Genomic DNA, 22,959 nt, shown 5'->3' on the forward strand with positions numbered 1-22,959 from the left:
AGCATCCGAAGAATGCCTCGCATATACAAGCACAAATATACATTAATTTCAGATTATAAAAGCATATTAGAACAAGCATTGGCATAGCCAATAGGTCTCGGCCTTGGGGCCTTACAATAAATTATCAAGCTAATGTCCTTACCTGTATTTAAAGTTGTTGTTTTAAGTGTTAACACATTTAATAATGACCTGAATTTTAGTTTTTGATCTGACTAAATAATGAAGTAATTCTATTCTAAAATGTGCTGCATTATGCTTAAGGCCTGTCCACACATTTTGAGTAATTGGAAGTATGTGGTTAGTAGTGGCTAGATTTCAAGGAACTGAAAGCACAAATGAAGCATTACTATTGAGTCCTGAAATGGAAAAACCCTTGTTAAGCAATAAAGTACTGTATGACCTTAAATGCTTGTGTGCTTAAAATAGTAAGTGCTGAGCAGAAACGCTATGCTGATCCTTACATGTACACACTATTTCCTGATACATCACCCGATACAGAAGTCACAATTACGATCCACATACTCCATTACATACAAACGCACATTTTCAAATGCACATCACCAATATGTACATCATTACATTCACAAGTCCCGGCAGAACACAGCGTTACACATAAAAAATATTGTCACAAATGCCATCACAAACACATCTTATTGCCACTTAACCACCACATGCATGAGTCACCACCATGACAATATCACATGCACACCACTGTAATATGGAAAGAAAATACATTGCATTGCAGTCACCCAGGTAAAGTAAACTGCAGCATTTCATGGGTTCTCAGGGCAAAAGGGGGAGGAGAAAGTGGGAAGGAAAGTGAGGAAGAGTAAAGAGGGCGGGCGGGGAGACGGTGAAGGGGCAGGTAGACGTGTTGTAAGGGACGGGAGCAGAAGAGGAATCTTCGAGCTTGGGAAAGTTGGATCTGCACATTTGTATGCCCAGAGGCCACATCCTTTGTCCACAAGCAACCTTAAACACAATTGACCTCATCTTTCCACAACAAGACAGATCGAGTATAAATAAATAATAAATATTATATGTTTCTTAAAGGTTGTTCTAATCATCTTCACGTACCATTTTAACTGGGGTCAATTAGTCCCAAGGGCCCCGGTATAAATTACACTGATTTAAACAATAAACAAATGTATTGCTAGATCGGAAATATTTTGCATATCAGACGTTATGCACAGTAAAATAATAATGTCACCACTCATAATCTAAACTGAAAAAAATTACGTGTTTCCTTTCGTATTTGGGAACTATAAAAGAGAAAAAGCTTGAGGTAAAGCGCTGAATACTCTTTTTGTAAATCACATGCTGAATACATATGTATTTTTTAGTTGTTTTAAATACCTAAAACATTTTTTATAATTTAAAGAACATATTTTATTCAGCTGCAGCGTTTTTAATAAACAAAATACGACATACCAGTTAGCTGTTAAGACAGCAATAGGTATTTTTTGTTCAAAAGCACAACCAAACGTAGGCAATTCGGTTAACCCAGTTTCTTTCACAAAGCAAGACTTAAATACATTATTTGACAGCCTTTTTGTCACGTTTGTATGTACTGCAGTGCGCCTTTTCCTGAATTGCAGTTCAGATCCGCACATTACTAAAATTGAATGACAAATCCAAAGAAATGTCACTGGTTGGAGATGAGATGGTCGCTGGCTGTCTCGCTTGCCTGGGCGAGCCCAAACTGACAATAACAAAGCTGGGAGGCGATGCGGGGGTGACCCAGTATACACCATTTACAGAGTCCCCTCAAGCAAACAGACAAACAGACAGCATTGGCAGGGAGGAAGAGAGTACAGGAGTCCGCATCTTAACCATTACAAAACAGTGTTACTGGCATATCCCCATAAGAAATAGGAAGCTAATTGCTGGCTACCTGCCCTGATCCTTGCTCAAAGCACAATATACCCACAAACACCAATTTACAGTAATGAAGACGAACAATACAGCAACTCCGCCGCGAGATCGCTATGTTGTGCTCAAACTAATGTAATTGTGTGGCAGAAATGGGACTAACCCAAGTGAAAAGTAAATGTGTACATCACTATTTAGACTGTTAGAATTGTCGTAAACGCAACAAAAGAAAAGAAAGTGTGCGTGCGGTTAAAATATATACCACAACAAAAGTGTGCATGTGTAAAATACATACTGCAACGAATCAGAGCAACTAAAAGAAAAAACGCAGCTGCTCTGCTTCGTAGCAGTATGTATTTTAAACGTGCACACTTTTGTTACGGGATGTATTTTAAACGTGCACTTTATTTTCTTTTAAAGCATTTGAAATACAATGCAATAGGTCATGCAATTTGTCAAGTTACCGCGATTGTTATAAATAGTGCTATATGATGTAGTAAGCAAGGCGGACTCGTCCGTCGAAACGCGTCTTGCTGTATCGCATGGAATAAATACTTTTCTTTGATCTACATCCCACAGAGTAGATGCCTGGTTTTTTATCTCGAAAGCAGGATTGGAGAAGATATATATATATATATATATATATATATATATATATATATATATATATATATATATATATATATATATATATATATATATATACATATACATATACACACACACACACACACATGAATGGCGTTTTATCGGCATTAGGTGGGCTTTTACATTTCTTGGTAGCAGTGAGTTGTGGGTGCCTATGTGGCTGCTCATAGTGTCGCCCTGCCAGGGGCGCTTGGGGTCTGCCGGCAATTTAAAGTTAAAGTGGATGTCACTGCGTTTAAAGAAAAAAAAATATTTGTTAAGGTTCATTGGGACGGCAGACCATCTGTGCAGTGAAGAGATAGCTTGTGACTGGATCTGCCATTATTTCAATTTACGACTTTCAATCCAGTTACCATTCCTCGGTGTGTGTGTGAGCTGGGGGTAGGCGGCACTGAGAGCTTGGATGTAGGAGGCATGCAAAAACATGAGCAGGCAAACTAAAGGAAAGTTAAGGAGGAGGGGCCATCACACCCTCTACAGTGTGATGGTCAACTTAAGTGTTCTTGGAGTGAAATCGGCAGAGATGGAACCAAGAACACAAAGGAGGGACATTTACACAAATGCACCAATAGCAATCCAGCATTTCTGAATGCCACAGATAACAACCAATGGCAATCGGTGGATGTGCCAAACCCCACAGAAAAGACATAACAGGTCTATCGAAGCTCGTCCTCAAAATTATGTGTATCAGCAGGGCCAATAGAATTATATGGCAGGAGAGGGCCAAAATATGCTGCAGGGTTCACTAAATGATGCTGCAAGAAAAGAAAAATTAAGAGGCATAGTCCAGCACATTTTCTTATAGTATTACTTCATTATTTTGTCATTTTACGCTTGTTAACACTGGGCATAGGTTGCACCTTATTAGAACCAGTTTAATTAACGCCCTAACATAGAAATAAGCAACAGAAAGGTGACCAGCCAACCCTTTGTATTCCACAGTGTGCAACCAGTGTTGCTTCATTTTGTGTAACTTTTGAACCGTTTGAGCTCGAAACAAAGCTGTTTTTGTTAAAATCTGCCGATTATGCAGCATATGACGTGGCAAATGCGGCAGATCTATGATGAATACAGCGCTGCACAAACACATAATTTCAGTGGCCCTGAGTATAAAGTAGAGCTAATAGATGTTAGAATAGTATAAGGGTGTGTAGAAATACAGAAAATGTTTACGTCGGTAAGGCAAATAGGAAAATCAAATTAGTATCAGGTAACCGATATTACATACAAATATTTTGATCCGGGGTAACTATATGCCAGACATTTCGAAGTCATGGTAATAGTTGCATTGAAACATTAAAATGAGCAGAAAACAGTCTAACTTCTTTTTAATAAATGAATATGGGAATTACCCAAAACAAAAATGTACACATTATAAAAGCTGATTAGTCGAATGGGGTTGGTTAGGACAGAATCTGAGGTACTGAGATGGATCAGATAACAAGGAAACCGAAAGAGTAGGTAACTGAGGTAACTAAGGAGATAGCCAACCAAGCCTTGAGAGCATAGTTTGTCTCAAGCTTCCGAAGACAGAGAACACTTTAAGGATTATTTAACAGAGAAGAAGAGGCTGCAAGAGAGGTGAATTTACACCGATCGAGAATGATTTTCATGTTTCTGCGAGAGGGATCGGATAGTGATAATAGCGGGAGGACACAAGTTCCAGATCTTTAGAGGACAGTGTGAAAAAAAATGGTTTAAAGTACGTTGTTGGTTGGAGGTCTGGGCAGGGCCAGACCTAGGTATGGGCAGCTGCCCAGGGCCTTCCTCTCAGCCCACAAGCATGGGGCTCACCGCCAAACGTCCTTTGCCCCTGCCGATCCCATTGAATAAAGGTGTCTGTTTGCAATTGGGCTAACAGGGATGGTTTGGGGAGGCCCAGGGGAGGGAGACACTTCAACTTGTGCCAGTTGCAATGAGACGCATTTTGTCCTGCAATTAGGCCTCCTTCCTGGCTGCCCATTGTTGGACAGTGTGGGACACCCATTGTCAGCACATTACAGTTTGCACTGTTTTAACTCTCGACCCCCAAGCTGTTCTCCCTCCTTCAGCCCTATATGAGCTGTGAAGGAGGTGATTGTAGGTGGCAGAGAGGAGGAGCTGCGGCTCAGGGTGAGTCTCCACAAAGCAGCTTCCGAAGCCCTGAAGGTGTCACTTACGTAAATTAGAGGGGCCTTGCACATTCCCCTTCACCCAGGCCCCAAAAATCCTAGAACCAACCCTGGATCTGGGTTCTAAGCCGTAGAACGCCTGTGCCTGTGCTTCAGCTGTAGCGAGAATCTCCTGGTTGCTTCCCGGTATGCTCCGCGGTCGCAAACTCTATTTTTGACTCCTTATATAATGTCTCTCTCTCCCTCTCTCCGTCTCTCTCTCTCTCTCTCTCTCCCTCTCAGATTTACTTCAGTGACCTCACGCAACCAGCAGCCGAGGACACCTTTCTCACTGAACTGAAAGCTGACCTACAAGAACTAGCACCATATGCTTCTCACAAAAGTGAGTATTTTCCTAAGAGTATTACAGTTTCTTTCCATCTCCTTTAGATGACAGCGAGTGCTCAGAAAAACACTGTTGTTTCGTTAGTTTGCCGTGAAATAACATGCTCATGTTGTCTTTTTTTTGCTATTTCTGCAAACAGTGCATATCCTTTGCCAGTTTTGATTTTCAAAGTTTTTATGGCTTGAACTGTGTATCTTCTTAACATTGAGCAACACCTCTTATGTGGTGCAGCCGGAAGAACACCCAGAGTGTGCTGAGTGCTAGAACGTATACTGATTCTTGATGATGTTTTTTAGCCAACCAAAACATTATGGTAAAATACGCTTGAATGAATCTCAGCCAATAGTCTAGTATTCCATGATTTTAGTTTTTTTTCTATTGCACGCAAATGAGCCTTGGCACCAACTCAAACGTCCATGCAGGTGTGCTGTGCAATTGGACCACATTCGAATAGAACAGAAGGCCTTCCAAAAGCTGGCACATGGCAACCTCTTTTGGCCTCAGTGGTGAGGTGCGGTAAGCCCTCTTTGTGCTTTTTACCAGTGAGCACACCAGGAAAGGCTCAAGCCAAACACCTGCCTCTGGCCCAGCTCATGTCTCATGGAAGTGACCACCCACATCAGTGGTGAGCCTATCCGCATAACGTGTTCACCTCTTTGGGAACAAAGAAAAGAGCACATTTCTGCTAATGAACGTAGGTTGACAAGTATGCTGCACTTTGGGTATAAACCAAGATGAAGTGTGTGCTTTTGTACTTGCATATTTGTCCCTGGAATAGTGGTGTGAATGCAGTCACACAAGTGATAATATATCTGAAGACTGCAGCCAAGCTGCACTTTAGAGGTCTGCGCCGGGACAGCCTGTAAAGGAGCAGATTCAGCTGTACTAACTTGACTTAAAAGGTTGGCTGATTTATTCATTGCCTCTAGTGAGGTGTTGTGCTTATCCCAACATAGATTTCTTTATCATATAATGGAAGGCTGGTGAGATCACATGAAGCAAACGTTTCCTGGGCTATCATTAAGTGGCAAGAGCATGGCAAGCAGGCTTTAAAGTAGCAAGCATTGGAGGATGGGTTATTGGTGGGGGTAAGTATGCACCCACCACTAGCAATAAGGTCACCCATGCAATATACGGATCCAGACAAGGTCTCAATACATTAGCTCCTGGCTCAAACCTTGGTAGCACACCAGTTTATAAAAATAGGAAATCGTTTTATCCTTAAAATGACACCAAAACAACAAAAAATCAATATGGGGAACCGGAGGTATGAGGTGATTAACTACTTTATAGTGCTTAAAAACCTATAGCGCCATTCTGGGACATCCGGTCGTGCTTGACCAGACAGTCAAAGTTTGAGGCCGACTGTGATGGAGTCTTGGTCGGATACACTAAGCTGGAGGCCCCTGTCAAAATTTTACCTTCACACTTAAAAACGTTTCTGGAGGATTTCCTCTCGACGGCAGGCTGCACTCGCAGGGGGTTCGCCGGCTTGATTGAACGGGAGCTCCCGGCCAACTCCTGGGTGTCTTAAGTGCCAGAGCTTTCATGGGGATGAACCTGAAATCTAGGCTGGGTGGGTCATGGTTGAAGGTAGTCGGCTTGACTCTCAACATCGGACCGGTCGACTTATGGAGCTTTTTCCAAACGTACTTCCAAACCTCTAGAACCTCTTCCTGAAGTTACTCTTGAGGGTTCAAAGTGTCCAAAACACAAATCCAAGGGTCTAGAAGCTCTGAGATGGTCATTGGAAGTCTGTACTACAGTTTTCACAATGCACCTGGCCAATTCCTTAAAAGTACATGCTTAGGACTTCTTGGGGGAGATGGTGCAGGCAAACTCTTTTAACCTGTTGCTTTCAGGGAGTCCACTTCTTAATCCTTTTTGAAGCAAGGCAAAGTCCTCAGGGCTGTAGTTATAAGTGTGCAACAGGAGCAGGCTTTCAGAGAGCAGTCCTGTGTGGTGCAGAACAGGGATCCAGCAGGTTACTCCATCTTCTTGTAGTTTCAGGCAGCAAATTCATAATCAGAACTCGAACTGAACTAGAACTTGCTCTGCCATGGCTGGCAAGATTTTCTACTGTGGGTGACAGTCACGTGGTGATGAATGTTCTAGTTCATCCCTACATGGAGGGTCAAGTGACCGACTTACATTCTTGAGACAATTTGGTTTTGCCTGCCTATGAGTAAAATGTCTCATAAAAATACTTCAATAATGGCTTTTCCAATCTTCCGCGTTATCTTCACAAAAGATGGTATCCTAATGACTGAAATTTAATGGAGGTGTTACTGCACCAGCCAGCACACATTAGCTAAGAGTTGTTTTGACCGTGTTTGCTGGGCTTTCCAGCATAAATTCATGCTTTATTTGGGAATGTTCATCTTTATTTTCCTGTCAATGTGGTTTTTGAAAAGTGGAGTCCAAACAGAGTAAATATTGGCAGATGAGGCCAATCGTTTTTCAGCAGTCCTGCTGGCTTGCATCACTACGAATAATTTTTAAAAAGGAACTAAGGAAAACATAATGCTCTTAAGTCCGTCCTGTACAAGGAGGAAGAGAAGTGGTTTGTGTTGACTTTTCATGTGCCAGTCATTTCACTTGACTTGTGGGAGTAGCTTACACTTGAATTACAGCAGTGTTTGTAAGAAGTGAGAGGGTGGCTGTTGAAATTGTTGAGTCATTTCTTAAAATGAAGAGTCAGAGTCAGAGTCAAAAATACTTTATCCGATTAATTAAAATCATAAAAGTATACTACAAACACATACACATTTAAAATAGAAAAGACATACATGCATTTCATTCATTTATCAAGCAATACTGTTCAACATATTGCATGCATTTGTAAAAACGTTAAAAACGGTAAAAAAGTTAAGAACATTTGTGCAGGGAGAGGTCGGGTTCAATTATTACTTTTTTCTTGTATACGATTGATCATGTACCTTAATTAACCCATCACTTTTGATTCTATAGGTAATTTCATTGCCATATTCAAATTACTTTGATTCTACACGGAAAAAATGTACAACTCATAAGGAAATAGGTTGAGCTAAACCTTGTTATTTACATAATACATTCAGTGGTCGAGGTATTCAATAATCTAAGCCGTTTCGCTCTCATCGCTGTGACCAAAAAGCTTGCAACCCCAAACATTACAATAGGGGTCTCCATGAGTTGTAAAAACAACAGGGCGGGTTTCACTTGCATAAATCCCCTGTTCCTCAAGAGTGGTAGTATATATTTTTCTCTCCCCTCCGCAAAAAGAGGACAAAAAAATACAAAATGAGTTAGGTCTTAGTCAGTAAATGCATCACATTTGCATGGAACATGATCCCTTGGCTTATTCCATTTCGGGTATTCACCCAAAAGGAGGTGCATCTGATTGAAACGGAATTTCGTGAGAAGCCACCGGTGATATGGCCTATTCACTAGCATCAAATAAGGCTGAATGGACATGGTTGATAGTACAGTGTAGTGAGCCCTTACAGTTGTTTTCTCAATTTCCTGGGCTTCACGTTGCATATTTCTAGTTTTTAAAAATTGAGCTTTAATCCATGTGACATCCTCTTTACACAGCCTTTCCGGATTACTTTACAGGTCTGTGCGACCCAGTTGAGTAGCAACAGATTTGATATAGTTCAGCCATTTTATGTCTTTAACTCTGTCTCTCCCCATACAGTCACTAATGATTTGACGATTTAGAGTCAAGCTGGGGTTCAGCCATAGTTTCACCCAAAGAAGCAGTGGGGCCAGGTTAAGGGTATCCTCAATATATCCTTGCCCTAATTCCGACAGGACAGAGAAAGTGGGTGTAGACTGTGGTAGACCCAATAAAGAGCGCATGGACCTATTCTCTTCTTTCTGTATCGAGACTAAGTCCCTAAATCCCCAAATTCCAGCCCCGTATCTAGCCAGGGCCAGGGTTTTGGCTCTATACAGGGTGAGTATGGCTTCAGTAGGTTTCCCCCCCAATCTCTTTGCAAACCCCAATATCGCTGCAAATGACCTCCGTATAGCCATTGCTTTATTTACAATCTGTGGGGTCCAGGTGCCCAAATCATCAAAAATGACACCAAGGTATGTAAATGTTTTAACTTTGGTCAAAATCACTCCATTACATCGCAGGGTTTTTGTGGTTTTCTTTCCTTTCCCAATAGACATAACGTGCGACTTTTCCATATTTACAACCAGGTCTAGTTTTTGCATAAAAGCCCCAAAAGAGTCAAGGAGCGACTGTAGACCATTAGGGGTTCTGGCAATGAGGACAGTGTCATGAAGAAGATATCAGTTGATACTAAATGTTATGAGAAAAAGGCACCAAAGACCACATACAGGGCTTTCTTCTACTTTTCCACACATACATTTGTCGATAAGCTCAACATAGATAAACCTCCTACAGTCAATGTTTGAGAATTTGCTCATGTATTGGGTGGTGAAAGTATTCTTTACTCCAAACAAGGAAGTGAGCTCTACTAATGTTATTCCCTCTTGTGGTATGTTGTACTAGGAGTTATGTGGTATGTTGTCCTTGGTTCTGGAATGATTATGGGTTGAGTGCTCCACATGAGATTTTAATGATTTGAACAGTGGGAGTTGAAGCTGGTTGCTGGAGTAGCTCTAACCTCTGATGGATAGGGTCTCCTATACTGGGCATGATGTCTCAAATAATTACATATTGAGTCCTGTGGAAATTGTTCCCTTTTCACAGTGGGGACGACTTTAGGTAACAATCTGCGCTTCATACCTCAACAGCAAGGATTTTTATCGACATTGACATCGTGAAAAGGGCTATGTGACCGGACACTTACAGCAAAATTCTTAATATTTGCTGCCTTAATCTCTACTCAGACAATTGCACGTGAGTGCGGCTTCTATTCTAATTTGCTGCATATTAGGACTTTGGCAACCGGATTGGGCGCCGGCCGAGTGTAGAGCGCTGCAAGGATCTACCTGGCAACTGCATCTCAAGCGCACAGCTTGTTGCATGCTCCACCGCGTGTGTTAGTTTGAGTGTTTCACACCTTCTGCTTCACTGCACGAGTCAGCTGGCTCGGGAACAGACTCCTTCTATCTCCACGCACAAGAGCGACCGACACTCACAAGCATTTTGGAATGCCTGGCGTGAGGTCAATGGCTGGAGTATGCATCAGCACATCACGTTGGTGGCCATCTTATTTTAGGATCGGGCGCATTGTCGGGAAATGAGACTTGTGATTAAAAAGCCAGTTTCTCACATAAGTGCTTGGATGTCGTAGCGAGATGAGCAATTGCTTGAATTTCATTCCTCTTCATTTGACTCTGTGAGGGAGGGCATTTCTATCCAAGTGTACTACGCCAGCAATTGAACCATTTTTTTTTTGCAGTGAGCTCCTGTGACAGAGGTGGGAAAAGTGAGGAGTGTACCTCTAATGGTTAAGGATGTGCTGAAAAAATGATTGGTTTAGTTGAGGTAATCTGGAGTGATTCAAGAGGAAGAGGCAACTGAATAGTTATCGCCGGTAATGACGGCTCGGAAGGGTAATGTGTGGACATGAGGGAGTTAAATAAGGCTGTGCTCGTGGAATTGCTATCCACTACCAAATATCACAGAAATCTGTTTTCTTAGTGGAATCAAATACTTTACTTCATTAAATCTGACCTTGGTGTACGACCAGATAATACATCCACAGTCACAAGCGCTAACCTCTGCCGTTTTTCAGAGAGCTATGGAGTATGTACTGGAGGGTGGTGTTGGCGTGATGATATATCAATGATGTGTTGGTGCATGGAAGAACTTAGGAGGAGCATGATATGATGGTTTGTGAAGTTTTGAAAAGACTGAGTGAGAATGGGCTGACTTTAAAGCATGAACAGTGCTAATTTTGAGTGTCAAAGATTGATTATCTTGGACACTAATTACAGCAGAGCGAATTCGGCCGAAGGAGCACTTGATACATACAATTAAAGACATGCTAAGTTCTTCTAAGGATGAGCAGGTGAGGTTTTTGGGAACTGCCGAACTCTATAGCAGTTTTATTCCTGGCTATGATGAGGGATATAGTTACATAAGGGAGAAGTTAAAAAAATTGTGTGGAGTTCACATGGTCAAAAATGTTTGAAAAGGAGTTTATGGAAGTGAAGCATAATCTGTGTAAGTCTTCAAATTTGAGTAGCTTAAAACCAGGTGCTCATACTGTCTTGAGAATGAATGCCAGCACAAAAGGGCTAGGGGCAGTGTTGGAGCAGGTGCCTGATCCGAAAGTCAGCACAATTTTATTCATGCCTAGAGCATTACGTGGAGCTAAGTCTAATTAATCAGTCTTAGAGAAGGAGGCTTTGGCTGTTTATTGGCCGGTAAGGAGGCTAAAGAAAGTCCTTGTGGGGAAGTACTTTCAAGTAAAAACAGATCATCAGCTGAGTTTGATTTCATGGTTTCTCATGTACCTGGTGTCAATCAGTCATTTGTAAAGCGCACTAAGCACCCAGGAGGGTCTCAAGGCGCTGAAGAGAGGGCAGGGTAACAGCCCGAACAGCCAGGTCTTGAGGAGTCTCTTGACGGTCAGCAGGTCCTGGGTCTTGCGCAGCTGTGAGCGAAGGGTGTCCCAGGTCTTGGCGGCGAGGTAGGAGAAGGATCAGCCGCTGGTGGTGGTCCTGCAGATGCATGGGACTGTTGAGATATGCTGGTCTGGCGCTGTGGAGTGATTTGTGAGTGTGGGTGAGCAATTTGAAGGTGATCCTTTTGTTGACTGGGAGGATGAGTTGTGCTGAGGCGTTGTGTATTCGCTGAAGTCTTTTCAGGAGTTTGTCCGTGGTTTCTGCGTAGAAGGCATTGCCGTAGTCCAGTCTGCTACTGACGAGGGCCTGAGTGACTGTCCTTCTGGTTCCGGTGGGGATCCACCTGGAGATCTTACGGAGCATGCGGAGGGTGTTGAAGCATAAGGAGGAGATTGCGTTGACTTGTTGGGTCATAGAGAGTGATGAGTCCAGGATGATCCCCATGTTACGTGCGTGGTTGGTGGGTGTGGGTGCCGCTCCCAGGGCGGCTGGCCACCAGGAGTCGTCCCAGGTGGAGTGGGAGGAGCCCAGGATGAGGACCTCTGTCTTGTCTGAGTTAAGTTTCAGGCGGCTGTTCTGCATCCAGTAGGAGAAGGCCCTCGTTCCTTCATGGAGGTTGGTTTTGGTGGTGGCGGTGTTCTTGTGAGTGAGAGGATCAGCTGAGTGTCATCGGCGTAGGAGACGATGTTGAGGTTGTGTGTGGGACGATGTTGGCGAGCGGAGCCACGTAGATGTTGAAAAGGGTAGGGCTGAGGGAAGATCCTTGGGGCATGCCGCAAATGAGCTTGGTGGCTTTGGAACGGAATGGGAGAGGCGTGCCCTCTGGGTTCTGTCGCTGAGGAAGGAGGTGGTCCAGTCCAGGGCTTTGTCGCTTATTCCTGCGTCATGAAGGCGTGCGCGTAGGGTGTGGTGGCAGATGTCGAAAGCGGCCGAGAGGTCCAGGGACATAAGGGCCACGGTTTTGCCGTTGTCCAGTAGGGTCCTGATGTCATCTGTGGCAGCGATGAGGGTGATTTCGGTGCTGTGCTTGCTACAGAATCCTGATTGGAACGGGTCCAGGATGTTGTTCTCCTCGAGGTAGTGGGTCAGTTGCCTGTTGATGATCTTTTCGATGACTTTCGCTGGGAACGGGAGCAGGGAGATGGGCCGGAAATTCTTGAGGTCCTATGGGTCTGCTGTGTTTTTATTTTTAGTAGGGCTTTGCTCTCTGCGTGCTTCCAGCTTTCCGAGAAGGTGGTGACCTCAAAAGAGTTGTTGATGATATTCCGGAGTTGGGGTGCAATGATGCGGTCTGCCTTGTTGAAGATGTGGTGAGGGGAGGGGGCGGATGAAGAGCCTGAGTGGATGGTGTCGTCGTTGGTCCAGGAGAGCAGGCGGCTGGTGAGGCTGGCGGGTGGTGAGTCTGTGGTGTCGGTGGTTGTAAGGGGTGTTTGGGCGTTGAAGCTGTTATGGATGTCCGCAATCTTGCGGTGAAAGAAGGTAGTTAGGGTGTCGCATAGGTCTTGTGACGGCGGGTTGTCGTTGGAGCTGGGGTTGGAGAGATCCTTCACGAATTTGAAGAGCTCTTTGCTGTTGTGTGCGTTGTTGTCTGCGTTCCTTGAAGGAGGTCCTTTTGGTGGCTCTAATGATTTGGTGGTGCGGTTGGCGTTCTTTAGGGCAGCATTGTTGTCCGGAGTCCGTTCGTGGCGCCACTTTTTCTCGAGTCTTTGTCAGGTTCGCTTGGATGCCTGGAGGTCGGTGTTGAACGAGCTGGATTTTCTGTTGGTGCATTTGTTTGAGGGGTTTTTGGTCAGGCAAGGGTGTTGGCGCAGTCATCGATCCATTGCCTGAGGTTGCGGGCAGCTGTGTCCGTGGTGTCCGTTGGTGGGTCTCGGGTGAGAGTGGTGATGAGCTGGTCTTCGGTGACCTTGTTCCAGCTGTGGTAGGGGATTTGTTGCGGGTGGTGGTGCGACGTGGGTTTCTTGAAGGTGAAGTGAGCGCAGTGGAGGTCGGTCCGGTGGAGATCGGTGGTGTGGCTGAAGGAGACGTGGTTGCTGGCGGAGAGGATAGGGTCGAGCGTGTGTCCGGCGTGTGGGTGGGGGTCGTGGCGAGCTGTTTGAATCCGAGGTTGTCGATCAGAGAGACTGAGTTGCTGTCGTTGGCGTTCTCAAGGTGAAAATTCAGGTCTCCGAGGAGGATGTAGTCTGTGGAGGCGAGAGTGTGCGTGCTAACAATTTTTTTTTTTTAATAATTTTATTTTTCACCACCAAGCAGCATACAGAAAATGAAACATATTACATATTGACAAGAAGCATATGTAGTTCCCAGTTCCTCACCCTCCACATCCGCCCAATAACATGACAAAAAACAATAGTTATATATAGAGTGACCACATACACAGTACAGAGTACTCATGACAAGATTCTTGTGCGTGCTAACTATGTCGGCGATAGCGTCAATGAACGGTGGCCAGGGTCCTGAGGTCTGTAAACCAGAATTCCGTTGAGGGTGGTGTTTGGGTCCGTGTGGATCTGGAAGTGCAGGTGTTCGGCGGTCTCGGAGGTGTCTGTTGTGCTGGTCGAGACTCTGAGGTTGTTCCTGTAGACTATGGCTATTCCTCCTCTAGGTCTGTTGGAGCGGTCCCTTCTGGTGATCTTGTAGCCATCAGGGATGGCTATGGTGATGTCGGGTGATGAGGAGGGGTTCATCCAGGTCTCTGTTAGGAAGGCGACGTCCGGGGAGGCTGAGTGGAGAAGGTCCCAGAGTTCGATGGCATGCTTGTGGACGGAGCAGGTGTTCAGTAGTATGCATCTGAGGTGGTTGCGTTCTACTGTGGCGGGAGGGGTGGGACGTGCATGAGTTCGGCGGCTGGTGAAGTGGCAGCTACGGCAGGTGAAGAGTCCGTGGGTGAGATTCGGTCTGGCCTGGATGCAGTTGGATAATCGTCTGCTGTTGAGTTTGTGGAGGAAGTTGGCATTGTAGCAACGTTGGGGGTCGTGGTTCTCGCAAGGACCAGGGGGTCTGGTGCTGGACGTGGTCCAGGCGCGGACGGGCTCAGACAGGCTTGCCTTAGGTGTTATGAAAATCATTGCAGGCTGTTCCTCAAAGTTGTGTGGCTAAGACAAATGGTAAGTAAGGTGAGGTGTTGGAAGACTAATTTGGTGATGGGGGTGTGATGGTCTGTATGATTTTGGGGGCATAATTCAAGAGGTTGAGTGGAGGCAGGAACAGGAACATGATACACAATTGCAGGAGGTAATATACAAGTTGAAGGAGGGATGGTCTGAAAGAGATAAAGTATGTAGTGAAGTCAAAGGATTTTGGCAGATGAGAGATTAACTTTCACTGGAAGATGATTTGCAGATGAGAGACAGCAAATTGATTCCGCCTGAAAAGGTGAGGTTGAGATTGATTGGTAGTACCCATCAAAGCCATCCAGGCATATCTAAAACCAAAGATTGAGAATAAATTACTGGTAGCCGGGCATGGATCTTTTGATGGAAAGAGTGGTACATGATTGTATGGGTGTGGTAAAAGTGATACAATTCTGAATCGTAGAACGCAACCTATGGTGATTAGAGAAACCATACCAGGCTCTTGTATTGATGTAGTATTAGATACTGTGGGTCCGATTAGGGTATTGAGCAGTGATAAATTCATCATCACATGCATGGATGTTTTTCCGGTGGCCTGAGTTGAAAGTGGTGAATGTAATGGAAATACTTGAAGTTATCTTGTTCTTGGAAGAAATATTTGGAAGAGAAGTGTATCCTGTCTCTCTACTGACAGACAATGGTGTGCAGCTAACATCTAAGGTGATTGAGGAGTTCTTGAACGAGAGGGTCCTTAAGCATAAAACAACATCCTAACATCATCCAGCAGCCAATTGAATGATTGAGTGCTTTAATAAAGTGATCAAGGAGTGTATACAGCACGCGATGGCCAATGGTTTGAATTGGGTCGAGGAACTTAAGAAGAAAGTCAGTATGTACAGGTTAACTCCTCACTCATCAAGGGGAGTCTCCTTTTCTGTTATTCAAGAGGAGGTCCCTCAATGTCATGGTTGGCCCGCATGGGTAAACAAAATGAAATCGCTGGGAACTAAACAAGAGAGAGAATTCCGGATAGAGTGAGAAAGGGAGATTTTGAGGAAGAGTGAAGAACGTTTTGGCAAGCGGATAGCTGTGAAGAGTAAGAGTAAATGTCGGAAATTGGGGAAAAATAATGAACCTAAGAAAAGGAGGGTTGATGTACAAATTTGATCAACCCATAAAGTTGTTTAAAAATACTATTTAAAACCGGATCGTCACGTTTGGAATTTAGGTAGAGTTGTGCTATGGACGCATTCTGCACAATATGGACTAGTCACAAATCGTAGACTAGAACATGATGAATCTGTGATAGAGGGCATGCAAAGTTCTGAGGAACCCTACACTTGGAGATCTCTTGATGGTGAGAAAACACTGACTATCAGAAGGAAAAGTTTGCATCTAAGCAGATTTTGTGTAAACTTGTAATGCATTTTGACATAAGATTTCATTTAGAAAAATGTTATGCAGATTGTAACATGTTTTGTTTTTTATATTGAGAGGGAGGTGTTTTGTATGTTGTTCTTGGTTCAGGAATGGTTACAGGTTAAGGACTCCAAATGAGATTGTATTGATTTGAACTGTGGGAGTTGGAGCTGGTTGCTGGAGTAGCTCTGATCTCTGATGGATGGGGTCTCATGTACTGGACTTGATATTTATCTATACTACTATTATAAAGAGAGAGCCCAAACCTTTGAGGCGGGTAAGCTGAAGAACTACAGCACCAATCGGAACACCCAATACAGCTTTGCAAACTACAGTATCAGCAGATGGCCATAGGCTATACAGCAGCCCAACAAATACATTAGAAGGGGAAAAGAACGTTTTGTGAAAAGTAGTCCGTTGTGGGCGTGTGCGTTGTGGTATTCGGCAAAAGAGTAGCGTTCAGTGTGGGACTAGCATTCCAATACAAGTGGGCGTGTCCTTTAGCATTGTTGTAGGCGTTGTACGTTGACGCGATGTTGTGCGTCTAAGTGGCGTAGGCTGGAGCGGCCAAACACGTTCGGGGATGGAGCGAACACACACATTCGCATATTGCAGTGGCGTAGGCTGGAGCGGCCAAACACATTCGGGGATGGAGCGAACACCGGACAAACACGTTCGCGGCTGGAGCGTGTTAAGGTACAGTGGCATCGGCTACAGCATGCCCAGACAATGTCGGGACGGGTTGCTAGTCTAGAATAAAAGTAAAAAACTTATTGAGTCCTGTGGAAATTGTTGGCTTTTTACACCCCTAAGACAATTTGCTGTGAGGCTACCATCCAATTCTAAATAGAAAAGAAGGAAAGTTGAAAAGGATCCAGATTGCACAGCTATATAGTACCCAGCATTAGGAGAATAATCTACCTGTGGCCTAGAAATGAATGTGTTACTTGGCACACCCGATTTGTCTCACACACAGTCAAAAAGAAAAATTATCTGAGATCCCCTTTACCAGGTTTGACCCCTACACATGGAAGTCATGCCTAATAACATTGACAAAGGTAATAGTGGCAGTGGTGATGAGGAGGAGGTGGTGCACCTCTCATAGTTCAAAGGGATTCATGTTCATACTTATCTACCTGAGCAGTGAATAATGCAAGTGCCAGGTAACCCATTTCCATTATCTGAGTCGGATTGTGTGGTCTGACATACATCATTCCATTTATTTTTAGCTCCTTCAGTTCATAGGGGTCTGCCTGGGTACATGTCTGTTTCAAACATTGTATTTGTTCCAAAATAATACTACAATAAGTGCTCCACAAGATCAAGTTTCAAAGTCTCTAATCCAATTAGCACCAGTTCAGTCTTTACTTTTTTGATAGTGAGGTGGGTCGATCAGTGGGTAATCTGCTTACTTAGACATGGCTTCCCCAACTGACCACATTAGGCAGTTATTGAATAGTTACTTTATGCCCCTGTCCTCTGTCCCCTTATCTGCCAAATTTGTGAGCATTTTCATTGTGTCATGCTTTACTTGTATGATAATGCCATCAGAGCTCATCCTGTTTGGATGGGTGACTACATTGCCTCTCTTTTATATTTCTGTCACTCAGTAGTGGTCCAGCTTGGCCAACTTGTGCATACTCTGCATACAGCACACAAAGAGCTTTATTCCATAACTTGTTCTCAAAGGTTTCGCAGGGACTGTTACTCAAGCCAGTAAATCCAAAGTGGGGATTGAAGGGCAATCTTTATCAAGAGACTAAAGACAGGCTTGAGGAAAGAGACCCGAACTGTAAACGAGGATTTTGTTGCCACAAAATGACCATCTGTATTGACCCGTTTCGTGGTGCTCACTAGATCACATAAAATCATTTGTTTTCATCAGGTAGTGGATCATCAAAGAAGAAGACAATGGCGGAGACTCCATCAGCAGATGTAGACATTCAGTATAAAAAGGTAAAATCATCATACACAAAATGCTTTCACAATGGAGAAATGTAGCTGCTGGTTGTTTTGCTTCTTAATATGACAATGGTTTATTTAATCCAATGTCTTCGGCCATTGTCATAAACACTTCTAGAGTTCACCCTTTCCTCTACCATAAATGTTCACCTCTAAGACTACCTTAAAGAAACTGCATAAAGACCATCTTTTTGTAGGTCTTTGCTGCGGTTATCTTTTTAAGGTCATGATACAGAGCCGTAGCCACTGCAGTAACGAACAAGGTTTACATTGGTGAACTCTTTACTTTGGACACATAGCTGCTCCTTCAAAATGGTTTTCATTACAGTGAGTCCTCCGTATAATGCATTTAGCCATGGGTTTTCAAGTTGTTGGGAAAGTTATCAATATAAGAGGCCAGCTTTAAATCTGTTTGAAAGGGTGAGGCCTTTGACACACGTTATGGCACCGAAGAGAATTGGGTGTGATTATCAGATGCAAAGTTTAGAGACACAGACCTGATGCTTGTTGTAAGCCTGCTTACAACTGTGAGCACTAATGAGCTGTGCAAGGTTGTGAACCAAAGCCATGTTTATGGACGCCTCACACTCGAGGAGTGAGCATTGTGAGTGTGGATCGCTCATTTCAGTGGCCAACAAAGCTTTCTTAGTAATGCCTCCTAAAAATAGGTAAAAAAGAAAAGTGGGGGGGCGTGGCCAAGATGGCGACGGAGTAAGACGTGCCTGCGAGCTCCTCCGGCACCCCGAGCCATTCATAGCCTTGTGTAGCTGAATTGGGGCGATTTCAGCTCCGGAATTGACTTTCCTGGGGTCACTGAGGTGCCTTGAAGACGTTTGAGCCTACTTCTGTCGAGCTACGACCTGGAACGGCGGACTTAGCCGAGGTGTCGGATTGGTGACGCACGAGCGCTGGTGCGGCCTACAGAGTCTTCCCTGGGTTGCATCGACTCTTAGCACGAGGGGACCCTGGACCTTAGCAAGTTGGCTAGTGTAGCGCTTGCACTGCGAGACACCCCAACTGGGATTGTCGCGAGCCCACCTGGCGCCCCTGTGACCCATTTGACTATTGGCGCCTGAGCGGAGGTGACGAGGAGGCGCCGACTTGTCTAGTGGCTGCTGGACAGCGCAGAAGGCTGTGGGAAGAAGAGGAGGTGCCGTCTCGCCCCTAACCCTCTATGCCTTGGGGGCGATTCAACGGGCGTTGAGAGACAAGGCGAGTGCTGCCTTCTGATCGCTTGGCCTCCCGGTGCCTACGGAGGGTGTGAGGGAGTGCGGCCTGATATCCGGGACGCTCCGGGAGGTCGCGAGGAGCCCAATGGTTGGCTGAGGAGCTGCGCCATGACGACGAGGAATCGCATGAATAGGCCGGGGAAGGACGGTCCTGGGAAAGGTCCGTTCGGATCGCCCCCCGGCTCTAGCCAGTCCCCAGCCAAGGACGACGGAGAGGGCCCAGTCACGAAGGCCTTTTTGATTGAACTTTTCGCATCTATCAAAGACGACATCACAGAACTGAAGTCGCAGCTGGCCTCCGATCTACGTGAGGTCCGTTGAGATGTGGACGGCATCGGAGAATGGGTTGCGACCCTGGAAGACCACGATCTGGGCCTCACTGGTGACGTCCATCAACTACAGCAGGACATGCTCCGGCTACGTGAGCAGAATTTAGATCTTCAGGCCCACTGCGAAGATTTGGAAAACTGGTCCCGCTGTAATAACATTCGGATCCGAGCGGTACCCTGGGAAGGAGAAGGTGAGAACTTGCGGGAGTATGTGGAGGCCTTGTTTCTGCAAATTCTGGCGGAGGACGACCACACAGAGGTTCGCATGGACAGAGTACATCGGTTGGCCTGCCGCGTGGCGCGGGCTCGCCGCCGCCTGACATTCTGGTTTGTGTCCATGATTTTCAATTGAAGGAGACAATCCTACGGAAAGCAAGGGACACCAACAACTTGCACTTTCGAGGGCACAACCCTCAGCTCTTTCAAGACCTGGCGGCTTCCACACTGCAAAAACGTCGGGACTTCCGCCCGATCACCGCTTTTCTGCGGGAGCACGGGGTGTCCTACTCCTGGGGTCACCCCTTTCAGCTCATTTTCAGATGGCAGAACAGACTAGTGCAAGTGAGATGTCTAGCAGCCGCCAAGGAACTTCTGGGCATGGATGAAGCAGCCGAGTCGGCGGGCGCCAACGCTTCCCCGAGAAGACGTCGCCGTTCCCGCTCCCCAGCGTGGCAGAGAGTGGGCCGACATGGTGTGGCGGAGGGTCCGACTCCATCGGCGAGCCAAAGTGAGAGGGGAGAGGTCTTGGCTTCGGTGGCCCTGATGACTGAGTCGAGCCGGGTGGACAGCTCTTCAGCAGCCTAGGCTCCTCCGACAGCGGCCCGTGGGGCCGGGGGGGCTCTACCATCTCAGGTACTTTGAAGGACCGTGCTCCACTGGAGGGTTACCCCGACCCTGAACTCGAGGGGGGCATTACCTGGGTCTTCTACCCCCGACCCTTATGGTCATGTCCGACTTTCTTTGTTCCTTTTCTGGTTCTGAATCTCTCCCTTTTGTATTTTGTTTTGGGGCTCTTTTGGATTGTGGAAGGGTTGTTCTGGAACGGGCTCAGTGGTGGCGGCAGGGGATTTGGTATGAATGCGAGTGTGTTTGGTTTGATTCTGGCATTATGGAGGGCACTGCATGGAGTGGGGGGGGGGGTGGACACTGACTAAATGACGCCTGTTACGATAGGCTCCTGGAATGTTAAAGGCCTTAATTCTCCTCAAAAGCGTCAGAAAGTGTGAAAGTATATTCTTGATCATCATTTGGATGTGGTGGGACTGCAGGAAACCCATTTGGCCCGTAAATACGAATCTAGGCTTAAGCATAGGCAATACCCACTGAGTTACAAATCCTCTGCCACTACTAAGCACCGGGGGGTGGCACTACTGTTCCGCTCTACACTTCAGTTTCAACCCATGGGGGTGCGAAGTGACAAGGAGGGAAGATGGCTGATGGTGAAGGGGATGCTCCTGGGTAAGCTTTGCACGTGGGTGGTTATCTATGCACCAAATGCGGGCCAGAATGGGTTCCTTGAGGCCTTCATGAGGGAGGTGGGGGACTTTGGGGAGGGAGCATTGATAGTAATGGGGGATTTCAATTTGGTTTGGGACAAAAGTCTTGATTGCTCGCACCAACAAAGGACGGAGGCGGGTCTCTTCTCCCCTGAGTTGCGCGACGCCTTGGTCAGTCTAGGCCTTATTGATAGTTGGTGCGCCCTCCATCCCCACATTAGGGATTACACGTTCTATTCCCATGTTCACCACACGTATTCACGTCTCGATCACATTTTTCTAAATCAGTCTTTGCAGGGGGACTTGCGGGACAGTAAAATATTTCCGCTCTCTGTATCAGATCATAGTCTTTTGGCGACGTGCTTGCCTTGGGTCCCGGAGACGTCCCCACACCGCAAATGGTACTTCCCTATCTCCCTTACACGTGATGAGGAATCCTGCAAAAAACTTAGGGCAGCCATTGGCGAGTTTTTTGAGTTAAACAAAACTGGGGACACCTCGGTTTGTCACCCAATGGGACGCCTTTAAGGCGACGACACGGGGCACGTGCATTGCGTTGAACTCCGCCCTGAACAAGCTTAGGCGCGAGGAAAGGGAGGCGCTGGAGGCGGAGCTGGCGGCACTTGAAACTGCGCATGAACATAATCCTTCTCGAAAGACTCTTCGCCTATTTACTGCGGTGCGGAGTAAACTCAGGACCCACTATAATAATCGCCTACGGCGCCTCTCTTATGCTCAGGGCAACAAAGTGGGGAAGCGCCTGGCATGGCAGCTCCGTGATAAGCGTGAGAGGGAATATGTGGGTGGCATCCGGGCGCCCTCCGGCGCCATGGAACATAGGGATGCGATCAAGGCAGAGCTTTTCGGCGACTTTTATGCCGCCCTATACTCGGCAGACCACCTGGCGCCTGCAGAGCAGCAGGAATACTTTGGGGCTTATCCACTTCCACAGGTTTCCAAGGAATGGGATGACCTCCTGGAGGCCCCCTTCACTAGGGAGGAGGTGTTGACCGCCATTTGGTCCCTTAAACCGCACAAAGCGCCTGGCCCAGACGGCTTTACGGCTTCCTTCTATCAAACATTTGCTTCTGAGCTGGGGGATTATTTGGTGACTCTTTTCAATGACATGAGAGAGGCGGGCCAAACTACGGGCACCATGGCGGAAGCAATGATCTTGATTATTCCCAAAGCCGGGAAGGATCCCTCTAAATGTGAGTCATACCGGCACATAGCCCTGTTAAACATGGATGCTAAATTGTACTCCTCTATCCTGGCTGCCCGGCTCCAGGACCTCATGCCTGCTCTTATTCATCCCGACCAAACGGGCTTCATAAAAGGTCGCCAGACCCACGACAACACCAGAAGGCTGATTCACCTGATCGAGAAGGCCAATCGCTTTAAGATTCCGGCGGTCTTGGTGGGCCTTGACGCTGAGAAGGCGTTCGATCGGGTGGATTGGAACTTCCTCTTTAGTACCTTGAAGGCCTTTGGTTTTTCACCCAAATTTATCGATATGCTTCGGACCAACTACCATGGTCCACGCTCTGGTGAATGGCCATGTTTCACCCTTCTTTGCACACTCCCGGGGTACGAGGCAGGGCTGCCCCCTGTCTCCCCTACTCTTTGCGCTCAGCATTGAGCCTCTTGCCCTTAGGGTGCGGGAGGACCCGGATATCGTTGGTCTCCCCTTTTCGGGGGAGCAGCATAAAATATCCCTCTTTGCTGACGACGTTTTGTTATCACTGGCGGACCCGGGGACTTCCCTCCCACGGGTGCAGGAAGTGCTTTCTCAATTCGAAGCGGTGGCGGGTTTCGGGTCAATCCCGGCAAATCCTACATCCTCAATCTCACGCTGCCGCCCGCTGAGGTGGACCGCATCTGCACGCTCACGCCCCTGTCGTGG

General features: G+C 46.1%; 1 protein-coding gene across 2 annotated transcripts in view; it reads left to right on the forward strand.

Annotated features, from left to right (window-relative positions):
- The window catches only part of PIK3R6 (phosphoinositide-3-kinase regulatory subunit 6), a 688,429-nt gene that overhangs the window by 580,657 nt on the left and 84,813 nt on the right, over positions 1-22,959 (forward strand). The window contains exons 16-17 of one of the 2 annotated variants that reach the window (XM_086930633.1): positions 4,914-5,013; positions 17,926-17,996. In XM_086930633.1, coding sequence (XP_086786759.1) covers positions 4,914-5,013; positions 17,926-17,996 — 171 coding nt within the window. Of the gene's footprint in view, positions 1-4,913; positions 5,014-17,925; positions 18,684-22,959 lie in introns of both variants that reach the window. The other variant, XM_086930634.1, reaches the window with a different exon arrangement.

Source organism: Lissotriton vulgaris, chromosome 7 (genome assembly GCF_964263255.1).
Source record: "Lissotriton vulgaris chromosome 7, aLisVul1.2, whole genome shotgun sequence".
NCBI lineage: Eukaryota > Metazoa > Chordata > Amphibia > Caudata > Salamandridae > Lissotriton > Lissotriton vulgaris.